At 35.8% G+C, this 25,824-nt stretch overlaps 1 protein-coding gene across 2 annotated transcripts; it reads left to right on the forward strand.

Moving 5' to 3' along the window:
- Positions 1-11,654: 11,654 nt before the first annotated feature.
- LOC148852292 (uncharacterized) lies at positions 11,655-23,735 on the forward strand. Of its 2 annotated transcripts, none has more exons than XM_088942475.1 (5): positions 11,655-13,189; positions 13,306-14,105; positions 14,209-14,298; positions 21,567-22,361; positions 22,993-23,735. In XM_088942475.1, the coding sequence occupies exons 1-5, from the start codon at positions 13,081-13,083 to the stop codon at positions 23,134-23,136; spliced, it is 1,938 nt and encodes a 645-aa protein (XP_088798601.1). In that variant the 5' UTR covers positions 11,655-13,080; the 3' UTR covers positions 23,137-23,735. The 2 variants fall into 2 exon arrangements, with proteins under 2 accessions (XP_088798601.1, XP_088798602.1); XM_088942476.1 differs by having other exon boundaries at positions 11,692-13,189; positions 13,393-14,105.
- The last annotated feature ends 2,089 nt before the right edge of the window (positions 23,736-25,824 follow it).

The following is a 25,824-nucleotide window of genomic DNA, read 5'->3' on the forward strand; positions in this document are numbered from 1 at the left end:
CAATTGAACATTTTTACTCTCATTTCTCATCATTAAATTCCACTAATAAACCAATACAAAATAGTTATTAATATAATGAAATTTTATATTTTTAAAATAAACCTATAAATGAAATCATATTTTTCCATCTACGTGGCAAGTAAGTAGTTCAACCATTTGGGTAAAATGGATAATTTCATGATATCATAAATAATTAATAAAAATATAGAAAATAAAGAAAATTTGAAACTTTTGGATACATTTCTATTATTATATATTTGTCATATTAAAAAATAAGTACAATAAGATAGACATAATTTTATTAATGATGGACAAGAAATATAGAACTTAAAACCGATGGGAAATGAAACAATTTTCCTATCTAGGGGGTGGATTAGTGGTTTAACCTTTTAGCTCAAATGGGTTAACTCATGATGTATAATTAAAAATAAAAATTTTAAAATAAAATAATACAAAAATACAAAATAATTTAGGCACATCTATAATATTATATATTAATCATATAAATAAAAATAAGTATGATGAATAATAATTATTTTATTAGAAATATAAATTAAATGCAAAATTTAAAACCAATCTGAAAATGAAACCAATTTCATATCTAGATGGTAGGTTAACAATCTAATCTTCTAGGTCAAATGGGTCAATCTATGATGTCATAAATAAGAAATAATATTAAAAAAATATAGAAACTCAAAGAAAAAATATAAGCTTTGTGTAAAGCATTTTGATACAAGTCTAATGTTATATATTCATAATATTAAACAATAATAAATATGAAAATAAGAATTATTTTATTAATGATGAAAATGGAACACAAGTTTTAAAATCAACCAAAAAAGCAAAATGGTTTTTCCATCCAAGTGGTGGATTAATAGTTCAATTGTCCATATCAAATGGATCAACACAAGATGTCATAATTAAATAATAAAATACACAAAATTATAGATAATTTTGAGTATATTCTATGATATTATATATTCATCATATAAAAAAATGTGATAAATGAGAATTGTTTTCATTAATGATGGAAAATGGATAAAAATTAGGAAAAATAAAGCATTAATGTCTAACACATGACTCCACTAACCATGTCAAATGGTGCCATGATTTAATTAGCTAGGCCATCGTAGGCAGGTGGTTTGGTGGTAAATGAACCTACAATCTTGAATTGGATGGTCGGCTAATCAATCTAATAAATTGATTTGACCCCAATATTAAAAACCAATACCAAACAATATATTAGAATTGCATTTCCTCTTGTTAAATAAGTAATTTTTATTATGTCATATATTAAATAATAAAAAATAAAAATGTAGATTTTTTTATAAAATTTATGGAAATTTTTGAACATGTATTAATATTATATACTCTTTGTATTAAACAAAAATATATTTGAAAAAATGAGAATTACTGTTAGTAAAAATTGAAATAGCTAAAATACCAAAAAAATGAATTTATTAACCATAGCCCATTCTCCTAGTTAAATAGGTTAGTGGTTCTATTGGTAAGGCCCTCATTTGGTTCTTGACCAAGTCAATGTTTTTTCTGTTTTTTTTGCAATAAATTGGTTTAGGTAACATAATAAAAAAATGTGTCCAATTAACAAACCAATAAATCCAACTCTATGGTTCAATCACATGTTGAAAACTTTGATAGAAAGTATAAGAACATTTGAAGTTACGTCTTTGAGTTGAATGACAATATATACATTGCCACATGCAATGCACGTGCACTTTTACTAGTAGAGAGAAAAGGCCAATGAACTTTTAGATGCTTTTGCTTTCTGTTTTACCTATGATCTATGTCTTGTTCACCTCAATTTCATTAATATCTTATTAAGGATTTTTTTCACCACCAAAATTTCCTCCTCCACTTCATGATTTTCTTCTCCCTTTTAATAGTTTCTAAACATTTATCCCACTAGAAATATAATCCCATCAATGGCTTACGAGAAACAAAAAATTAGTCTTTATAGAGCCTGGGTCCACTAGCCATTTACAAACTTTCTTAATAACAATGTGGGTAGAAAGGACTTTTACCTTCATAAACACGATTGCATCTTTCTTTCTAAATCATCCAAAGGAGTATTGAAGGAGTAATATTGAATACATGCTTTCAAATCAAAGCAATTCATATATTTGATAGCAAATATGTCACAATAATTAACCTATATATAAAAGAGATACTAATGATTAGTTCATATTAAATGCTTAAAAATATAATCATAAATGGAATTAGAAGCAATAGTAAATGATGGTCATACTGTATTGTTAGGCTAGTTTGACAATTTCAAATGGATACCTATTCATATCATTACAAAAAGTTCAAGTTGGTCTTTGTAATATTGGTGCTACAAAATTATAAATGCTTATCATTTGGTTTCTTTATTAATATTTCAATCACCATATACAAAGAAAAATGTAGATGAAAAAGTGCTATGTTTTTAGCAAAGTTATCGTGTGTTAATATGATGATAATATAAATTGTTTTCAAATTTTCATCTAATTTTGAGTGCATATTCATATTAACATAATCATATAATAGCTAATGACCCAATAGTTTTTTCTTCGTATAGAATATATTCATTAAAATAGTAACCAAAATAGGAACACACACAAGCCACTAAGGTTCACACATTGTACCTATATAAACACCTCAACTACATACCACTACAAACAAAATTAAAACAAACACTAAATGATTCAAATTACTGAGTTAATATTTAGTTCTCCAATTTCTTGGGTAGTCTCACAAGTTGAAATCTTACCAAAGTCATCTCTATCTAATGTGCAGTAGAAGTAGCTTATAGCCCTAGCATTTAAAGATATTTTCTTGTTCTCATCTTCAATCTATTATGAAGAAGCTTTCTCAGCCATTTTCTCTCCTACTTTCTTGGTAAGTCTATGAGGTCCAATCCCAACTATTTGTCAAAGTTCATAGTTAAGAGAGATGAGATAGACTCCCATCCTTACTTTCTAGTATTTGTAGTGTCATTGAAAAATAGGGGGTCTAGAGATAGATTGCCCCCTAAATATAAAAGGTACTAGCGTGGGTGGTCATTCTACTTGACATAGTCGTTAATCTACTAACTATGGTGAACTTGCTTTGATATTAGACTTGTTCATGGGTCGGGTGGCCTGACAGCCCAGCTTGTTATAAGTCGGGCTTGGTCATAATTTTAGGCATGTAGGCTCGAGCTCGGGCTTGGGCCTAAAGCATCGAGTTCAATTTTTTTTGGGTCGGGCTCGAGCTCGGGCTTTCTCAAAAAAGCTTGGCCCGAGCCCAAGTCTAGCATGATACTATATATTAAATAATAAAAAATATATATAATATTTTTTCTTTGTTCTTCTTTTTTTTTTTCAATTAATAGTGAGATGTTTATTATTTTTGAGTTTTGAAGGTTTTTAATATAAATAAAACACTTTTTATTGAATAAAAAAGAAAAAAATTGTTTTCAAATTCTTGGTTGGGCTCAAGCTTGGGCCTAGGCTTCGGGCTTTATATGAGGGTCAAGCTTGGGCTTGGGCTTGAATGTATTCTGCTCATACATAGACAAAGCCTAGCCCGACCCATGAACTAGGCCTATCTGATAGCAATTGTTGCCCAGGTTAGGTAGCCTAACCCATTGATGTGTAAGTCAGGTGGGCTAGGCCAGTTTATGGTCAACCTAGGCCCAATCCTAAGATTTGGGTTGAAGGTCCAAGCTTGATCTTCTTCCTAACCTGAGGCCAGCTTGCACTGTAATTTGATGCACTTGGGTTGGGCTTAAGCTTGGGTTGAGCTCAGGTTGGTCAATGAACTCACCCTAAAAATATACATGTATGCATGCAAATATGCAAATATGCAAATATATATGCATGTGTATGTATGTGTATTTGTTAGTACAAATGGCTTTTCTTACAAAAATAAAATCCTTTTGGCTTAAAATCTCTTCAATTTCTTTTTTTTCTTAGTTTTGCTCTCTTTCTTAGTTAGAACCTTTTGCTTAACACATTTTCTTACATTTTTTATATCAAACCCATGCATAAATAGCATGAATCAAGGCTAGAGGGCTTGTGGCAGTTATTAAGCTATTAGGAGAGGACTAATCCACTCTAATAAACATTAAGAATTTATTTCCAATAACATTGAAGGCTTGCCAAAAGAGGAAAGAGTTGAGTTTTCAAATAGTCAAAATATTGAGATTTCATTATGAAGTGGTCAACTATCACAATCAAGTAGTCCACTACTACTCATAGGAGAGAATCTCTTTTCTATAAGTGGACTACTACCTTTTGGTAGCTGATTACTAGGTGAAACTCAATCTTAGCTATTACACTTAGTCGAATACAAAATAAACCCAGGTTTAGCTATGATAACTAGTTAACTATTACTTTTCAAGTAGTTGACTGCTAAGTGACATCAAGATTGACTGTCACAATTAGTTGTCTATTGCCTTTTAGGCAATCGACTGCCAAGTATAACCTAACCTTAGATCACTTAAGTAGGTAACCCATATGGTTTGGGATTCAACTCCTTAGGCTTGCAAAGATTTTAGATTCTCTTGTCCAAGATAAATCCCAAAAACAAACTAAGAACCATTTCTAACTTAGCTAACATTGGATCACTTAAGGAGGCAATTCATATGATTTAGGATTTAACTCTTTATGCTTGCAAAGATTTTAGATGCTTTTGTCCAAGATAAAACCCAAAAAAAGCCTAAAAACTGCTTCTAACTTAGCCATTAGTCTCTAAGGTTTTAGTAGAACCGAAGGTATGTTTGAGTTTAGACTATTTTGGTTCTTTTTGCAATCCCATTATATCGTGTTCTAATGAATGTAATAAACTTATGGACTCTTATCACTTACTTCTTACTCTTCTTGTTTGTGAAAGTAGGCTTGCATTCTTTGGATAAGCTCCAATCCATTCAAGGGGATGGTTGGTATATTTTCACACTTATATTTCAAATTATCAGTACTCATAATGAGTTTGTTATCATCAAAACACATAGGGTCAACAAATGACCAATGTCATCATGTGGGACTTGGATTCCCTTAAGGTCCTCTTATGAAAAGGATATGGCATCCTCGGGCCATGACTTCATCAGTGGCCATTGGTGGACCTATAGTGTCTAGCGTACATTTTTTTGGGTCGAGGAGCTCTTTCCTCCTGAGGCCGATCCCCTTAAGATGATGGTTATGACTTTGGATGTTAGTTGGTTGTTTGGCTCAGGTTCTTGCTCTCCCTTGCACTATTCTTTGGGCTTGTCTCTCCTTAACCCCTCACGATAGATGTAATATCGTAGTAGCCCTATTGAATTAGGTGTTTAATCTTATTCTTGAGCTCTCGACAATCCTTAATGTCTTGCCCATGGCCTTGGCAGAACCTGTAGTACTTATTCTGTTCTCTCATTACCATTGGGTTTGAGCTTGTTGGGGTCATTTAAGGAAGGATTTATCTTAGACTTTGAGCAAGATTTGCATTTGCGGAGCATTCAAGGGGGTATATCGATCATAATTTGGAGTCTCAAGGCTCGGTTAGGGTTGTTGGTTGGGATGATCTCCTTTTGTAGTTGTCTTCGTCTCTATCTTTGGAGTCATCTCTATCTATATTTCTTTCCTTCAATCCAATGTATTCTTTTGTTTCTTGGCAGTACACTTGTGTTTCATTAGCATTGATGTACTTTTGGCATGGGGGAGGAGGTTGGCCATCTCTTTGGTGGCTTCTTCACCATGGAGAAGCTAAATTTTTAGGTCCTTATGTCATTAATGACGGTGGTCATTGTAAATAAGGGGTTGACGTCCCTCACCTCAAGGGCCTTGGTGTTGAACCTTTTGATGTACTCTTATAGTGCCTCATCCTTCTTCTACCAAACCTCCATCAGTGAAGTCGAGGTCCACCTGTACTTCTTGTTGTTGATGAAGTACTTTATGAGCATGTTGGTAAACCAGTCCCATGATCTAATTGACTTGGGCAGTAGTCTAGAGAACAACAATTGAGTCGCATCCATGATTGTGGCTTGGAAAGTCCTATAGGTGACCAACTCATTGTAATTGTACAGGAGCATGGGGGCTTTAAAGTTCTCTAGATGGTCTACATGGTTTCTTATGTATAGTTCTATAATGGTATCTTGAAATTAGTCGGAATCAGCTCACCTCATATCTATGTAATGAATGGAGGGTCCTTAAATAGATCTTATATGAGGTTGAGTCATGTCTTTCTTCCTTCCTCAATTGTTAAGAGCCAAGCTTAAATGTCTCTGAGCTCTTGATCAAGGTTTGGTTTCCAACTTGAGTCGGTCTTGTTCTTACAAACTATCAATAGGGAATTCTAATTGGACAACCCCCCTTAGTGAGTCCTAAACATCGTCTTGTGGCTACTAATACTGTTATTGTGGGGGTTGATACTTTATTTTGGTCATTTGGATGTTGGACCCAAGCATCCATGGACCAAGGAGGATTGTTTTGAGACTATTGTTAGGCTTGGTCGCTATGATGGTCATGCTGGCTAGTTAGGGGTTTTGGGTCCTAACCTTATTGTTGAGGTGCTCCACGATCGTGAGTTAGTAAGGCAAATAAATCCTTGACCCAACCTGGAGGCTTTGGAATTTCTCCAATGTGGCAGGTTGCCTCTCCTATATCGGTTGTGGAGGGTTTGGCTATGGTTAATTTTCTAGTTAGTTCTTTGAGGCCTTTAAGACATACTAAGAGTAGGATAGGGTTTGAGAATCCCTATTAGTGTGGGTGTGAGTCTTTAGAGGTATGTCTAGTGGGTTTTTTGTGTGCTTCCAAAGGCACCTACAAGAAAGAGAGTCTTAATGTATGTCCCTAGGGGATAAGTTTTTGATGTTTAAGCTAGTAAGTGATAGGGATGCATACAGTTTGGTTAACCAAGTGCCTATTTTCTAAACCGAACCGGTACTATTGTTTTTTTGGAAAATCGACAACTGAAACTATACCAAAGCCAATCAGCTAGCCGATTGATTAGTTTGTTAGTTGTCAATTTGGTTTGTCGGATTTTGATATTTATAATATATATTATAAATAAATATATGAATATGTAATAAAAATACTAGAAATACACATAAAATATTATATTATGAATATATAATAAATAATATTTATATATTATAAATATATATAATGCATATATTGATTTATAATATATATAGTATATATAAATATACATAATATATTGGTTAATTGAAACTGAACTAATACATTCGATTTTTCAAAAATATTGAATCGATAACTAATTTTGTTTTGTTCAATCTTGTTGGTTTGGTTCAGTTTTTCAGTTTTTGATGATCAACCCTAGTAAGTGAGCAAAGGGTTACTAGACCAAACAGAGGAGGCTAGGTTGGCTAGGAAAGCAAAAGGATGAGGTGAAGGTTGAAATTTCTATAGTGTGCATGTCTTTTCTAGGGGGTGTCTCACTTTTTTATAGAAGAAGCATCATGCATGCTGAGTCCTAATCCTGTTGGGAGATGGTTGCCAAGCTTAACTTAAGCTTTTTGGTGATTGTCCTTATTAAGATCTAGTTGCATTATAGGCATTTGGGTGGTATTGGTTTGTTAGGTCAACAACCAGGCCAGTTTGGGTCATTATCGAGTTTCTTGAGCATTCCATTTAGGGACGCATGGTAGCTCATGATTGGGCCACGAAAATATGCCTCATCAATTTCAAATGATGGTGATGATGACAATGATGATTGTGATAATATTGATAAAATTTCAATGTTCTTATTAAAACTTATGTAACATAAACAAGTAATTGAAGCATGGTGTATTAGTGGATTTGTTGCCTTTTGATCTAAATACTTGGCTTCAAATCTTCTTACATATAGTTGATATCAATGTTTTCAGCTTACTATTGTATTGGCTAATTAGATTGATAGACCTATCATTGGACCAAATTTACAAGTCCTTTTCAAACAAAACTATTTTGTTGCAAAGAATCCATTGATTTTGTTAACATTCAAGTGGCCTTATTAGTTGAGTTGCTAATCTATTTGATAAAGTCAATATGCCATAGGTAAGTCATTAATTCTCTTTTTTATTTTTTTGTTGTATTTTATCTATTTCCATCTTTAATAACAATAATGATCACTTTTCAAACATTTTTTGTTTAATATGAAGAATATATATATTTTTATTTTTACAACATCTTCTATACTTTTATTTTTGTATTCAATTTATGAGATCACAAATTTAACATTATTGATTGGGGGGAAATGCAATTCTAATTGATTTTTTCTTTTGTGATCAAATAAATTGGTTAAATTTGTTGAGTCATCATTTAATCAAGATTTTGGGTCCATTTACCATCAAATCTCTTGTTTGCAAGAACCATTAAATTGGTTAACAACATGGTAACCTAGCTAATTGAATTACTTAACCATTTAACTTGGTGGGTCACGAGTTAGATATTAATTCACTAATTTTCCTAATTTTTGTATTCCATTTTTATCATTAATAAAAATAATTATTATTTCACACTTATATTTCTAATATGATGAATGTGTAATGTTAGAGATGTGCACAATATTTTTTTTTTACAAATTTCTATATTTTGTAGAACTTTATGTATTTTTATTATTTAACCATCACATCATGGGTTAACCCATTTAACTTAGATAGTTAAACCCAATGCTTTTGAACCATTGTTGACCCAGACAATTGGACCGTTTGGCCTAAAAACCGTCCAAGCAACCGATTCTGTTTCACCCCTAACCCGTTCTTGGGTCAAAAACCATTGACTTTGTCAAAAAAATGTTGACCCGGGCAATCGAACCGTTGACTTGTTTGACCTGGCCTGTGGTTTGCAATATAAAGTTGTAGAGAGGAGAACTCAGATATGAAATCCAATCTGAGACACGAACTTAGATCTGGGATCTAGCACAAAGAGGAGGAGAAGAAGAAGAAGATGATGACTACAAGTGTTTTAGACTTTTAGAGAAATCAATCTCAGATATGAGATCCGAGAACTCAGATCCCATATATGAGATCCAAGAACTCAGATCTCAAATCTGCATCTATTGCCACTACCTCGCCGTTGCCGTTGCCGATGAACATCAAATCATCCTCCTTCTCTTCCTTCTTCTTCCCTCCTTCTCTCTTTCCTTCTTCCTCTTTTTTTTTTCTTTCTTAGTCGACAATAGTTCTCCTTTCTCCTTCCTGGTTTTCTCAACTGACATCTCTTCTTTCTTATATGAGGTTTGCATATTAGGGCAAATCTCTTCTTTCTTATAAACATTTGCCCTAATATGCAAACCATTCAAACCGTTTGACCTGGATGGTTGAATCGCTAACCTGGAAACCGGTAGCTAGAATGGTTCCATTTTCGAGTCGGTTTTTAAAACCTTGGTTAAGGTTGAATTTAAAATTTGTATTCCATTTTCATCATTAATAAAAGAAATTCTTAGTTTTACACTTTTTTTTTTGTTTAATATGATGAATATGTAAGGTTAGAGACATGTTCAAATGTTTTCTACAAATTTTGTGTGTTTCTATCTTTTTTGAATTACTTACTACTTAATTAATACATCATGGATTAACCCATTTGATTTGGAGGATTAAACTATTGACAACTTACCTAGATATGAATTAACAAACAAAATGGTTTTGTTTTCAAATTGGTTTTAAGTTTTGTATTGCATTTACATCACATTATTGAAAATAATTTTTGTTTATCACACTTATTTTTGTTTAATATGATTAATAATGTATTATTAGAGACATGCCCTAAGCTATTTTACTATTTGTTTGTGTTTTCCATAATTCATTGTATTTTTTTTTTATGTATGATTTGATGGATTAATCCATTTAACCAAAATGGTTGAATTGCTGACACAGACTAGGGATGACAATTTTCCCAAATTCCTAGATCTTCATGGGGACCTGCCCCAAATGGGGTGGGGTTGGGGATCATTGATGGGGATGGGAAAAATTTCATCCCCATTGGCAAGGACGAGGCTCTCCCCATCCCTACGGGGTCCCCAGTGGGGATCCCCACCATATATATAATTTCAAACTATAGATATTTAGGTTTTTAATAAATGGGTTTAAGGCCTTGGGCCCCAAACTTTGGAATTATGTTAAGTATTTATGTTTTTCTTATGAATTAGTTAATGGATGTGTTAATTATGGTTGAATATGTTTGAATATACTTGGATCTATTTTTATAGGATTGCAAATTTTAACTATTTGTTTTTTTTTGGAATGATGTAGAAATAAAATATAAAGTGAAGTTGAATCATAAAAAATGGTTGCGAAAGGGGTTTCCATGGGGACTCCTAAATGGTTGATTTTCTTATCCACCACCTAAACAAATTGAAGTTTTTGTTTCCTAGTTGATACTATTAAAATTATTATGCATATATGTTTAATAGATACAATTTAATGATTGGAAACAAATATACCTTAAATATAGGATTTAATGAGAGGGAAATGTATTGTAGTAAAAAAAATCCAAAAAATCTAAGACCTCATTTGTGTTTTTTTATAGTGTATGCATACATACATACATACATATGTACACACGTATGTATGCATAAATTTGTATAAATGTATATTAACACACACACATATTATTTTGTTTTTATGACTCAACATTTTCATGTTGGTATCAAGAGAATATTCTATCAAAAATTTAGTAGGGTTTATGCTTACTGTACATACAAATTTTATTTATGTATTTAATCTTTCTTAATTTTTTATGTAACCCGAATGTAATGATTGGCCATGTTTCTCTTTTACATTCATTAATCTATATTGAATCTTGTGTAATGATAGTATGTTACCAATAAAGCTCTAACGTCCTCCATAGTTAGTAGATCAATTGTTGAGGGAGACATGATACCATGGAACAATTATATTCTATATTATCCATATTTGGACATGAATCACATTTGCCATGTGGCTAATAAAAATCTGTATCTATATTATATGAATACTTGTCTTAGTTTTTATAGAAGTCATAAAAGCTAAATCACTTAATTTATATTACATCATACATACAAAATTTGTTGTTTTAATTTTATCTTTTTATCTTGCACACATGCATAGCACATGCTATTGCACTAGTGAAAATAAATAATAAAGGAAATTGGTTTATACCAATTTCTTTATATATATTCCAAAAATGCATTTTTTGGCTCCATAGGACTACACAAAAGGGGGTAGCCCATCCTCCAAACCTATAGCCTCCCAACCTTGGTGCAGGCAAGATTCAATCCTAAATCTCCCCTACAATCAGCTAGAGACCTCACCAACTAGTCAGTTGGCAGATAGAATGTATTGTGCATTCAATGGGTTTGCAAGTGTAATAACAATCACCAATGAACACACACATCCCTTTGTACAATAAGGGCCTCTGGCTTCACTCATATGAGTCAACCTACCAACCTATTCTATTAAAAGCCCTTGAAGTGGTGTTTGTTAGTTATTATATTGGAGATTGTTTCCCCTTAGATTCCAGCTTCTAACTCCAAAGACCACACCAACAGCCCACCAACCCTTGCTCATGATGCATGTGCTGTCATAACAAATTGACCTTGGAGAGAGAATCTTATAGACCCAAATATCTATCTACAGGAGGGAGCTCATCCTCTCTCTTCTCACATACGGTATAGCAAAATCTGACCCCAAAAGAGGCAAGAAGCAAAGGTGAGCAGACCTTTTTTTGTAGAAGAGGGAAAACAGGTTCCATTGTCCTGGTAGCCATATAGCAAGAGAGTTTCTTCTTCATACGTTTCTCGTCTCAGTGAGTCAGTGACCCAAACAACACAAAAGAAAAACACTCAAAGGCCTCTCTTCTCTCTTCTCCTTTATTTTCTCTCACTAGACTCTCCCGGACTCGGATAAAACCCTGTTTCCCTCCACGGCAGCCACCAAGCGCATGTTCTTTCTCTCTCCTCTCTCTAATCTCTCGCTCTCTCTCACACACAAGACCTAATAAAAGGCTCTGTCCCTGTCGGCACTTCAATTCCCATCGGAAGCGCCTCCACACACACTCTTTCCTTCTCCTAAACTGTTCAGCTTCTCCGTCTCCCATTCGAATTCCTTCAAACGACTACTCAGCATTGGAACACACTCGGCGGTTGATCCAACGGTTAGGGCTTCTCAACTTGGATCCTGCGGTGCGGATTGCCAGCGCAGAAACTTTCTGGCGTCGTCCTTCCCATCATTCCTTAAGAGGCAAGGGTTAGTCAAGTCTCTTCGTTCGTCTCTGTTTCTGCCCCTTACCGTTTTGTCTGGTTTTTGTTTCAATTTCTGCCTTTCTGTGCTCTGCTAACCCTAGTTTTAGGCACTTCTGTTCGAGGGTTTCCTCGTTTTTGGATGGTTTTGGGTCCGTGATAATCGTATCGCTGCCTAGGGTTTTTATATTTATAGGGTTGGGTGTTTCTCTTCGTTTGCTGTAATGGATTTGAATTCTTATTCGAGAAGCATTGTAGTTCCTTCATTGTCTGCGAAGGGCTAGGTTGCTTTGGGCGTATTAATTTGAGTCGTTAATGCGATGAGGGTCTTCTGAGTGTGTTTCGGCCGACTGCAATTCCATCTCTTATTGAAGATGGAGGCGTAGAGAAGCCCTTATTGTTGCACCTTTTTCGTCTTCTTTCTTGTATTGTGTCTCTCGTTGTTGCCATTGTCTCCGACCTTCCTTTGGCTGCATGGTAGTGTAGAAGTTCGCATCTTTTCTATTTGGTCTTGCTGAATCAACGGTGTACAGAGAGCAGAAAGGAACCCTACTTGTGGTTTTGAGGGAATAGGTCGTTTGTTCCACTGGAGGGTTAGAGTTTTTCCGTCTTGTACAGGAGCCGCTGGATTCTTTTGAAATCTCCGTGAGTGCATTCGATAGGATTAAAGGTTTGCAAACTCTGTTCAAACTGGTTGACTGAAGTAGTTTGTGGTTTCATTTCTGGTCCATGTGAAGGAGGCGCAATTGCTGATAAACTAAAACTAAGGATGGGCTGGATTGGTTCTGTACAGATAAACAACATTACTAGTAAAAGTTGAACTGAGTTAAGTGGATTGACCGCAAAGGATAAGCACATTGGCACATTTATTTTTATTGTCTCTTATCATGTTCAATACCCGTAATGGCAAGAAGTGAACCCACATTAGTTCCAGAATGGTTGAAGGGCACCGGAGGCATAACTGGTGCTGGCAGTACAACCCACCATTTTGCATCATCGTCATTGCAATCTGGTAATTTAACTTGGTCTTTTTCTTGTTTTGTCAGTCTTCTTCCTTCATCTCTACAGAATGCCAATTTTATATTGAACATTATTTTTTCTATGGTGTATTCTCTTTTTGTTGTTTAGATGATAATGCTGTTGCACTTCCCACAAGAAACAGATCATCTTTGAGCATTGGAGACTATGATACCCCTCGATCTTCTGCCTTTTCAGATAGGACCTCTTCAGCCTACTCCAGAAGGAGTTCGAGCAGCAATGGTTCCATTGTTCATGACAAGGAGATACCTAGCTACACACGGTCTTACAGTGCTTTTGCTAGGAGCCACCGTGATAGGGACTGGGAAAAGGACATCCTTGATTTCCGTGATAAAGAGAGGTCTGTCCCAGGGGATCACAGGGACCTTGATTTTTCTGATCCTTTGGTGAGTATTCTGACTAGTAGGATTGAAAAGGACACTTTAAGGCGCTCACAATCAATGGTATCAGGTAAACGGGGTGAGGTCTGGCCCAGAAAAGTAGCAGCTGACTTGAACAATGGTAACATCAATCAAAACACCAGCAATGGTTTGCTTGTTGGTGGCAGCATTGTTAGCAGCATCCAAAAGGCTGCATTTGAAAGGGACTTCCCCTCGCTTGGAGCAGAAGAAAAACCAGGAACTCCTGATATAGGAAGAGTATCATCACCTGGTTTGAGCTCAGCAGTCCAAAGCTTGCCAATGGGTAGTTCGGCTTTGATTGGGGGTGATGGCTGGACTTCAGCTTTGGCAGAAGTGCCCATGATAATTGGAAACAATGGCACAGGAATCTCATCTGTTCAACAAGCCACTCTAGGTAGTTCAGCCTCTGGGGCAACCAACTCATCTACTGGTCTCAATATGGCTGAGACATTGGCACAGGCCCCTTCAAGGGCTCGCATTTCTCCCCAGGTAACTGAGTTATTCCTTCCCTTCATGCTTTTATTTCTGTAGTTCTCTTGGTTATTGCATTTTTTACCATTTTTTGTTTGCATCCCTTGTTTCTTGTTTGTAGTTATCTGTTGAGACTCAGAGGCTTGAGGAATTGGCCATCAAACAGTCGAGGCAGTTAATACCAATGACACCTTCAATGCCTAAAACTTCAGTAAGAGCTACCACTTTTTTTTTTTGAGTTTTGTAACAATTTTCCATTTTAGGACATCTGTTTTTTAAGTTTCTCTTATTTGATTTCAATGGGCCTTAATTAATTTAGTTGTTGATATAAAAAATAATAATTGCAATAAGGTTGAGTTTATTTTTTCCTTTTTTTTGATAAAGTAAAGGAATTGTATTAAAGAGAATAGAGGTTTAGTCATGGTGAGGCATGATGGTGTATTAATGAATAAACGTATATGGCCTAAATCTTCATTCTTCAATATAAAACTAACTGGGTATTGAGATTTTTGCAAAACAAAAAAACCTTCCAACACCCAATTGAGTTACTTCATTGATTTTTTTTCTTGAACTCTTCCTGATTTCTGAGATGGATGCCTAAATTCCCATAACTTTGTTTAGGTAGGTTGCAGATATCAAGTCTCTATGATATGATCCTATCCTAGCCAAGGTTCAAAGTATCGACACAGGCTGATACGCCATCAGAACTTTTTTTTAGGTTTATTTATTTTATTTCGAAACTGGTTCAGAGTGGTTGGTTTAAGGCCCGACTACCCTCTGAACCAGTGTCTGACCTGATACAACCCCTAGAGGGGTGTATTGGGAAGCCATTGGCATGATAGTATCGGCCCGTGATACGTATTGATTCTTTGAACCTTGATCCTAACCCTCATATTTGTTAGTAATATCATCTGTTTGTCCTCTTCAATGGTTGATGAAGTAAAGTTGAGATTGCTGGTAATCTGCCCTCTAGAAAGAAGAGGGAGCACCATAGCCTTGGTTGAATCTGCATTGCTGATCTGATGGGTACCCCAAATGGCCACAATTTTGCTGATATCTCTTGAGAAACACCTTCCTATCCCAACCATTAATTTTAATTAAAGCCTCTAAGAATCTCAGAGGGAACTTGGAATTGCTTGTTAGATTGTGTAACATGAGGCAGAATTTCATGACATGGTAAAATGGCTTAAGGATGGATCAGCATTGGAGTAAAGTACCCTGGTCAGCTAAATTTTGAGTCAAACAGATCATTTTACATGTTTAATGGTTGCACAATCTAAAAAATAAGAAAAAATGGATGCTGCTTGCTTGAGTGTTGTTAATGATCTAACTTTCATAGTATCATCAAGCGACAGTTAACCTTAGGATGTTTATGAGTTGCCATTTGGGCCATGTAATCTCTTTCTTTCTCTCTCATTCATGCTAGTTTGCAAGTTCAGGAAAAACCTTTTAATTGCTTTAGTTCTATATAGCGATAAGATTGGTTCATGGTTGTAATATGGAAGTTTTGCTTTTTGGTAAACCCATAGTTTGGCAATATTGAAGACCATGTTGGCATGTCCTGGTCTTTGAGAATGATCAAAGAGAAAAGGTCAATGTGGGGAGAACAATGAGAAACATTTTGAAAATAGAAGAGATTATGCATTTAAATCACTCTTGGAGTCTGGATGCCAATTGAACCGACACATACAATAAGGGCCTTGTTCGTTTACAACTTTGTAACTTACCCGGGTAAGTGTACTTAGCCAGCTAAATGTTTCCTGGGTAACATTTACACATGTTCTTTTGATTCTCTGGATTCCCAGGTAAGTAATAGAATGACATTTTTACCAATAAAAAGTTGATATTAAAATGGGCAAAGTTGTCCTATTATGTTTTATAAATTTTCCCCTCAGGTGGAAAAGTTACTTGCCCAACTGGGAGATGGGTAAGTTTTACCCAGGGAAGTGGAGCTGATTTTACCATGGGGCCCATTACTTAATGCAAAAAGAACATTGTAAAGTTGGTCAGTGGGAAAAAGATACACATTGACTAGCTTCCCCCCTCTTATTTACCTGTAAATGAACGGGGCCAAAGGGAGAAAAGATAATAGATAAATAACAAGATCCAAGCAAACTTAACACCGGAAATAGTTTATTCACATTGGGAGGTTTAGAATGCACAAAATGCGAATGTTTTTACTCAAAGTTAGATGCTCAATGGTTACTATCGGTGGTTAGGGGCAGCTGGTGGTTCCCAATATGACAAGATTTCAAGGAAGAAGTTTCATTTGGGATCTTTCATACCATATTTATGTAACAAGCTCTCAAGATCTTTAGTGCCAAATCATTCACATTCCAAATTTCCACCTATTATGTTACCTAGATACAACAAAGAGATGGCCAGACATGGTGTTGGATGCAGAATTTATACTAAAAATCAAAGAATCCTACTTGATATGATACCTTGGTGCAGGTTTTTGGGTATCATAGGCCACCTAAAACAAGGGTACCATTTTACCTTATATTTTTTCAATGAGAATAGCAAGTACTTTAGACATATTTATAATAATAATCTGGATTTCCTCCAAGAGTGTACAACATACGCTATATAAAAGGAAATGAAATATAAAGATGTCTTTTAATTCCTCACAAATATTCCCATTTTTAATTGAGTCTGGTTGGTTCATTCTTTGAAAGAGCCACTACTTCATAGCCTTTTGGAATTGTTGTCCTTTGTAGTAATTCCCTTGTAGGAAGCTCATCAAGTGATGGATGATCCTCATCATTGTTTTGATTTTGTTTTTTTGTTTTTTTTTTTGAGTGGCAGGGATTTCATTAAAAAAGAGAATAATATATACAACTTTACATTCTAATTTACAAACAAATACCCTTACTCATATCTATCCTTACCCACTGATATATATTACAACTTAGCCCAAAATATTTGTTCCCTCTATTTGTAGTGTTGTACATGATAAGGCTTGTTGTATGAGCTTACAAATTTAAATTAGTTTCTGAATTAATAAAATTTTACCTTCATTCATAAAAAAAAAACATTGATCAGGAGGTCTTGATGAAACTAATGAAGGGTTAAATGCAAAATTAAGTTTATGGACAAATACCCAAAGAGAAGCGGTTTTAAAATAAGTAGGACTCAAGAGATAACACAATGTGCCCTTTTTTCAGTACCTTGGTTCAATAATTCATAAGAAGGGAGAGATTGTGGAGGATATTGCCCATAGGATTAGAGTGCTAGGGACAAAACAGAGAGGGTGCATTCAGAGTCTTGTGTGATAAACAAATACCACTCAAATTGAAAGGAAATTTTTATAAAACAGTTGTAAGGCCTGCTATGTTGTATGGGGCAAAATGTTGGGTAGTCAAGAAACATGTCTGAAAATTGATTTTAGAGGAAATGCATATGTTGAGATGGGTGAGTGGAAAAGCTAGAAAGGATAGGGTAAGAAATGAAATAATTTGAAAGAACCTAGGAGTTGCCCCAATAGGGTGATAAAATGAGAGAGTAGCCTAAAAAGGTTTGGACATGCATAGAAGACTGCCAAAAGCACCTATAAGAAGACTTGATATGTTGCAAGTTGAATGGGCTAGAAGGATTAGGGATAGACCAACATGTGTCAAAGTAGTAAATGATTTAAGTGCCCATAAGTACATGGCATTAAACAAAATAGAATGGCGAAACAGGATTCATGTTGCCGATCCCATATAATTGGGATAAGGCCTGGATGTTGATGATGAACACAAATGACTTAACTAATTTGGAATGTGATGGACTGGTGGAGGCTTTGAAGATTGTTGAATAAAGACTGTTGTGGGTTGGACTAGCTTCATTTATGTTTTTTTATCTTCCAGTCATGCTCTAATAGGTTTGGCTGTAATAAAAGGTGCCCAAGTTATGACAGTTTCTTGTCTTTTCTAGAAGGCATTTGAATTTTTTTAGGATCTTCAATTTCCCTCTTACAGTTGGAATTTGGAGGGTGCTAAGAAATGATATGAATTGCAATCAATGTTTAGTTGTTGTAATGCCTACCAGATGGTTAAATGTGTTGCTTATCCTCTAATACAAAAGAAACACATTAGCTTTTGGTCACATTTTGTTACTGTCTATTACTCTAAAACATCTTATCACCTTGGAAGAACACCTTTGATACAGTGTAACTTGGTTTTAGCCCTTCTAGAAAAGCTCATTGCTAAACACTGATGTGCTAAGGTTGATGAAAAAGGGATCTCCTTATCAGGAGTTACAAACATTTATTTTTTCTGATCAGCAACATAAAAGACTTCATTAATTAGAAAAAATCAGGTTACACCAAGTTGTGAAAAGAAAAAACCAGCTTTAGAAGCTGATCCAAACCAAGATTACATTTGACCCCAAAACATATGTGTTCTATGAAGCCCTTGTTTGGCTAAGCTATCTGCCAAACTGTTGGCAGTTCTCCTCACCCATCTCACTTGGATTGACATGTCCTTGGATAGCCATTAAATCTCTTGAATTCATTCCTCAAATGCCATGTCATCCCTCCCCCATACCAGCTATTTTACCACAGTTTTCAAGTCTCCCTCAGTAATCAGTTTACTAATACCCTGTTCTTTTGCCTTCTCAACCCCATATTCCACTCTGACCTTGCCACATCACCTTGCTCCACAGGACCAGAGTATAAAACAAGTATGTTCCCATCTTCATCCCTAATCCCCCCCAATTACTTGAAGGGCTGGGGGAGACCATGCCTCTACTTATCTCTGTCTTGTAGATGAGGATGCAGGAACAACACCCCAAGCTCTAAAAAGACTTCAATCTTGAATTCTGAAAACAACTTCATGCTTTTTGCCCAGTGTGCCACTCTTATGGTCATTGTTTCTACGAAGGCTTCCTTGCTTCTTTCCTTTTCTTCAAATATTCTTGCATTTCTTTCCTCCCAAACAGTCCAAAGTAATGCTGCTCTAGTGAATCTCCACAAGGTCCTACCTCTCTTTTTTGTATAGCTAATGCCATTAGGGCTAAACAAACCATCTAGCCTGTCAAGAGAGAGAAGACCACCTGCAGCCAAAGAGAAGCAAACCAATCCCAAATAAAGCTAACAAAAGGGGGCAGGAGATTAGAAGATGAACTACAGTCTCACCATTCAATTTACAAAGGACACACTAGTTGGGGGGCAAGCACCAATTTGGTCTTTTTCTTTGGAGAAGATCATAGGTATTAGTACAACCATGAAACACTGCCCAACAGAAAGCACTGATTTTAGGGGGAATGGGTGAAAACCAAATTTCCAGTTCAGTCCTGAAGGATAACAATGCTGGCTTAGAAAATTAGAAATATGCCTACCCTTAAACCTAGAAAGATAAAAAAGAGAAGGGAATTTGTCACCAGAGGGATATCCCCAATCCACACATCCTCCCAAAAGCTGCTTTTTGGACTGGAAGCCAAATCATACCTTATATGGTGTAAAAATGTAGGAAGAATTTCATGAATAGCCTTCCAGGTGGGGGCAGCGAAGGTAGCTCTACGAAAACATCCAGCATCCCATCCATTACTTGACATGCCATGAATACTTGCAACAACCTTGTGCCATAATTTATCATTTTCCTTGGGAAACCTCTACAGCCATTTGCTGAGCAAAGTCTGGTTCTTCAAACATTTTTAAACACTTCTTTGAGGCTTTTTTGTCTGAACTACTCCATGTTTTTGAATTCCTTTCCCCTTGCTTTGGCTGTTTGGCAATGATGCATATTGATTATTTCATTATCCAGTACCTATTTTAGTTTTGTTGTTATCATTTATAATTTGTTTAGAGTTCTTCATTAAGCAGTGGTTTGTCGGTTAGAAGGTGTTGCTTTTGTTTTTTTTACAAGAGAGTCCAGGGTTTTGAATGCCTAGTTGCCAATTCGTTTTCTTTTTTGGCATTATAGGTTTCATTAATGTCTTTAACTGTTGAACTACAGCTATACAGGGGGGTTGTTTTGGGTGAGATGGTAAAATTATTGCTCTTTGGCTGACATGCATGAGAAAACACAATTGTCTCTGAGAATAACTCACTTTGTGCTGATAATTCTATAGCAAAGTTTCAAAGGCAAAAATTGGGGTGAAGTGGTTAGTCCTAGAGAAGTAAAGCATGATCCTAAATATGTTTTCTAAGTATCAAACAAGAAAAAACTTGTGACTGCAGATATAATCCATATATCTATAAACTACATATACATTACATATACAAAAGCATTCAAGTCTGTCAAAAACAAATATATCTAACTCCATGTACATGGCATGCCGGAATTACCCTCGAGCCGGCTAATCAACACAAAGATGTTCACCTCCACAGCAATACATGCTGACACTCCCACAAATGACATGTGGAACAGTATTCTCAACGCATATCCAAACCTCATTCTCTTCTGAATATACTAAAAATTATTATGGTAGTGTTTTTTTTTCTGAATGTAACCAATACAGTCCATTATGTAGTTAGTAACTATAATTGCTGATACATATTTGAAAGTAATTTTATTTATATGTATTTAACCACTAATGCTTGGTAAGTTAGAAAGATAAAATTAGGCACCAAGGTTTAAACTTTAAAGTATGAATGCGCCCGATACATATGATCTTGCATGTTGGGTTTTTCAAAGGCACACTCCTCTTTTTTGGTTTTTTCTTTTAAATTTTATAGGGGTTCGGTCTTAGGTCTGTTACCCCTGAAAGTTGTCAAACCCCAAAATAATGGGTGTTTAGCCATGTCGATGGGCCAAAGATATGATGTAATATGATATGCCCAATACAAGGCGTATTGTATTGATACTTTGAACCTCGTTAGGCACTTCTTATCAATAATAAAAATGTGTAGGGAATAATGCAATAAAGGATGTTCAAACAACTCATTAACTTTTTTTGAGAAATGCTAACTAATAATTATTTTTGAGAACTATCAGTTACTATTGTTTCCTTTTTATGGGTCAAAGTAGTTGCTATGGTTTACTGAAGGGCCATGCTACAAGGAAGGCCCTCATCATAATTGCAATGTGGTGTTCATCACCCTTCAATTGCCACATGCCTCATACATGATCTAGATCCACCATCAAATAAGTTTCACTTAAAGATCATTTATTCTTATACATAATCCAAAGGGAGTTTTTTATACCAGTATATTTAGATTTTTATCATTAAATATTTAATAGCTTCTACTAGGTATACTTAAAATTCTATGACTATCTTTTTGGTGTGGTGTTAGTGGATACTTTTGGCAATTGGTGTAAAAAAAGAATACTTTCGGCAATTACCGGTTAGCTGCATAATTTATCCTTTTTGGTAGGCGGATGAGCCTGCCCATTGGATTATTGAGAAATGACGAGTCTGTCGTATGATGGTTGAAACTTGATATGCCTGTTGGTGGGTCCTGATTTTTCATTGTGGAAATACATTATTTAGTTTCAAGCAGCAGAAGTTAATATTAATCTTTAATGGCTAATCATTGTACAATTATCTTTTCAGGTTCTCAATTCTTCAGAGAAAGCAAAACCCAAGATATCTGTCAGAACTGGAGAAATGAATGCTACTAAGACCATTCAACAGCAGCAACTCTCATCTCTACGTGGTGCACCTATGAGATCTGATGTTTCAAAGACATCTCATGGTGGGAAACTTCTCGTCTTGAAAGCTCCACGGGAGAAAAATGGTATCTCACCTATTGCAAAGGATGGTCAGAGTCCAACAAATGTCAGCAAAGTAGCGAATAACCCACTCGCCCTTGCTCCATCGGCTGCATTCACTCCTCTGAAGAGCCCAAACAATTCGAAACTTTCCAATGAGCGCAAGTCAGCTTCTGCTTCTCTTATGCATGGATCTTCTGTGGAGAAGAGGCCCACAACATCTCAAGTCCAGAGTAGAAATGATTTCTTCAATCTTATGAGGAAGAAAACTTCAGGAAACCTTTCTTCAGCTGCCCCAGATCCAAGCCCTGTTGTTTCATCTTCTCTGTTAGATAAGTCAACTGAACAGACAGCACTCCCTGCTGCTCCAGTTAGCCCTCAGAGTAGTGATGCCCCTTCACCAGATCCCTCTTGCCTAGACTGGTCAACTGAAAATAGGTCTGAAAGCATTAGTAATGGCAATGCCTCTGAGGAGTCCCAAAGATTTTTGAACAATGGAGAGAAACATTCAAGCCCTGATGCATTTGTGTATCCAGATGAGGAAGAGGCTGCATTCCTTCGTTCACTTGGATGGGATGAAAATGCTGGAGAGGAGGAAGGCCTTACGGAGGAGGAGATCAGTGCTTTCTACAAAGAGGTAGTGGGAACCTTCAGTTTTGGTTTGGATATGGACAATGCCAACGTTTCCAAAATTTATTTTAATTTTTTGGCTCCATGGGGCTATACGACTTGGGGGAGGCCATCCCCCAAACACAACCCTCCAAACCCTTGGTGCAGCTAGGATTTGATCCCAAGTCTCTGCTACAACCATCTGCAGGTAGGGGTGTCAATTGGACTGGATTTGGTCCAATCCGGTCCAGTCCAATGTGAGTCCATTACAAATGGACCTGGTCCAATCCAGTCCAATTATAGTTTTGGACCATTTTGGACCGGTCCAGACTGTCCAATCTGTTCAAATTCTTGTTAATTTAGATTGGTTTCAACTCAAACCTGGTCCATTGACACCTATGTTCTTATCTTCTATCAATGGACCAAATATTGGCTCAATCCAATATAAATTCATTATGGACGGACCAGGTCCAATCCAATATGTCATATTGGTCCGTCCAGTCCATCCAAATTCAATGTCCATTTGGATGGAGTCCAACCCAAAACAGGTCCATTGACACCCTTAGCTGGAGGGAGACCTTACCGTTTCCAATAATTTATTGCTATTTCAGTAGTTGAACTTTTTCTTATCTTGTGGACATTTTACTTGTCTTGTGCAGTATATGAAACTGAGGCCATCCTCAAAATTATGCCGAGGCAGTCAGCAGCAAGTGAAACTTCCTATGCCACTTGAGTCACGTGTTGGCAGTTTTGGTGGTGCTTCTTCTGGATTGAGCTCGTCTGACTCTGAATCTGAAGCCTGAGATACCAGTCTTTTTACATACTGGATGAAGAAATTTTAGTTTGATGCCAGAGGGTACTTTTTATTTTTATTTTTTTCCATTACTGTTTTTGATTGATATTGAGATGGGAAGCCGTGAAGCTGAATGGACGTCAAAGAAAGGAGAGAGAGAGATATGGGTGGGATATCTCTATCCTTGCCTTTTGCTGAAAGCGAGTGTAATAAGTTACAGGTGCTCCAGTCCTCAGGTAAGACTTCTGATGTGCTGTGCCTGCCAAAACTTGAAGGTGCTATCAGGTTTCCGTGGGTGGATAAGAGGATAGGATAGGGCTTATTTTGGTCTGCAATGTAAGAAGGGAGGGAATTGCACAGTTTGGGAGATCTTTTTTCTTTTTCTTTTTCTTTTTCCTTTTTTTTGAGGGGGTCCCAATTCAAGGAAAAAAAAAGGTTAAAATGTTTTGGTCATTGATGAAAAGAAGCAAAAAGAAGTCTTTCTTTTTTTGGTTAATGTTGGCTTCTTGGAAACATATAATCTCTGACATGTAACAATGCATAGGAAAAATGTCTTTTATATCGAGATATCAAAAACAAATAATAGAACAAGGAAATGTTTTATGACTACATATGGCTGTGTTTGGTAACGGACCTGACCTACAGGAAACATATTTTTCCTCTTGAGGGCACCAGAAATGCTCTTGGGAAAAAGTTACCAAAATGACCCCTAATTTGTCCTAGTTCTTTCATAGGATAACGTCCAATAGTACCTATGCAGTAATTCTCAATTTAGATACACCAGCAAATAAATCCATGCAAGTGCTTGGGCTTGAATGGACAGTATTTTCTTTTATATGTAAACACACACACACACACACTAAAGAAGCAACAAACGGTTCAGTGCAAGGGGGGCTGCTCAAGTAAGACTTGTTCAAAGACCTAAGAATGAACAAAACTTAACCTTAACTAAGAAAGTTTGAGTAGCATCAATCCAGCTAAAGGCATTCCAAAAAGTTAATAACATCCTTCGGGTCAGAAATAATCAAAACAGAGATCCATTGATTGGCTATCTCCAGCTCTGATTTTACAGCAAGAAGTTACTAGAGGACTGTTTGAATAAACTGATATTAATGTGCAGAGATCTGTGTGTTTTGGGTCATGTTTTTTCTATCAGGTGTCTTTTTTGTTGGATTTGAATGTTTTCTCTCCTGATTTGATGTTAATAGGGATGGAAACGGGGTGGGTTTGGGGAGTATTTTGTAAATTCTAAACCCTATTCACCTCCTTGACCTCTCAATCCATATCCACCCCAAAACCTGCAGCGGGTTGGTATATGAAAATGTAAAACCATCCCTGACCCTACTCTCCCCACATTCAATGGTAGGAGCAGGTTGGGTTTAGAATCTGCTTCTAATTTCTATTATTATTTTTGTCATATATAAGCAATAAATAAGTAAAATAACTCAAATAAACAACATTTCTAATTATTTGGTTAAGACAGAGAGAAATAAACAACATTTCTAATTTCTATTATTATTTTTTTCATGTATAAGCATCAAACTTCCTTTAACCTAATGCCGTACCCTACCTGTACCTGCATGGGCTATAGAATCCCAAAACCTGTCTCCACCCCAAAATCCATCCTTAAAGCAAAAGAACCCGTCCCGACCGGGTATGATAGAAATTGCCATCCTTATTAACAAGTTTTTGTACCCCCCGGCGAAGGATCTTGATGTTATCATTAAAATGAGTTTGGGTTGGAAAACTTGGATTTTAATATCAGTTTGGGTTGAGGTTAGATTCCATATTTAAGATTGGGTTGGCTCTTAATCTGACATAAACCCATCTAATTTATACTTTTTGCTTTATTAAGAGAGTCAAAAGAGGTCAATGGAGATTTAAGAGGACAAGGGATTTAGTGGGGGAAAGGGAGACGTTACAATACCCCAAAGAGTAAAGTTCTTCATGTTTCATCAATACCCATGCACATAATAGAATGCAAAATGTAGAATGGCCATATCAAATTAAATCATCCATGGTGTATCCATAGCAAATTAAATCACCCTTGTGTGGTCTGCCCAAATCATTTCTGCATTTCTGCACTGTCTTTGCGTCTGATTTAGCAGGTATTTGGTTTATTACAAACGCCTTGCAATCACCCAGTCGAGATAACTATAAAGCTGAAATATACATGGATAATAAAGTAAGGTGAATAAGGAAGATCTTATCATATTAAGGGTAAAACAATTAAACAAATTGGACAAAAGCTACAGTAGCACTTCTGCCTTGTACAAATATTCTATCGATCCAAGAAATTTTATGAACATTTTTCACAAATGTTCATTTTTTCTTGTATTATTTATAAGAAAATAAATTAACAATGGGGAAGAAGAAAAAGAAGATAATTGACATCTCAATTTTCTAGCATTTTTGCTTCTGAGCAATGAACATTGCTATCCACTTAACCATTTTTTGTTTGAAGTCTGTCAGATTGTCTATGTTTTCCGACTCTAACATTAGAACTCAGAATACTACTTTTCATTTCAATCTCATCTAGTCTCTCACTATTCTTACTTAACATGTACATGTTAAAACTATTATCGTAATGTTTTCTATGATAAGCCTTTGATAAGAAATTGTAAAAAAAACATGGTTTTTAAAAACGAACCGGTGACCAAATCGGTCAGGGGTCTGGTTACCGGTTCGAATGGTCCGA

The sequence above is a fragment of the Nelumbo lutea genome, chromosome 5 (assembly GCF_056320005.1).
Source record: "Nelumbo lutea isolate HS-2025 chromosome 5, American lotus-T2T, whole genome shotgun sequence".
NCBI lineage: Eukaryota > Viridiplantae > Streptophyta > Magnoliopsida > Proteales > Nelumbonaceae > Nelumbo > Nelumbo lutea.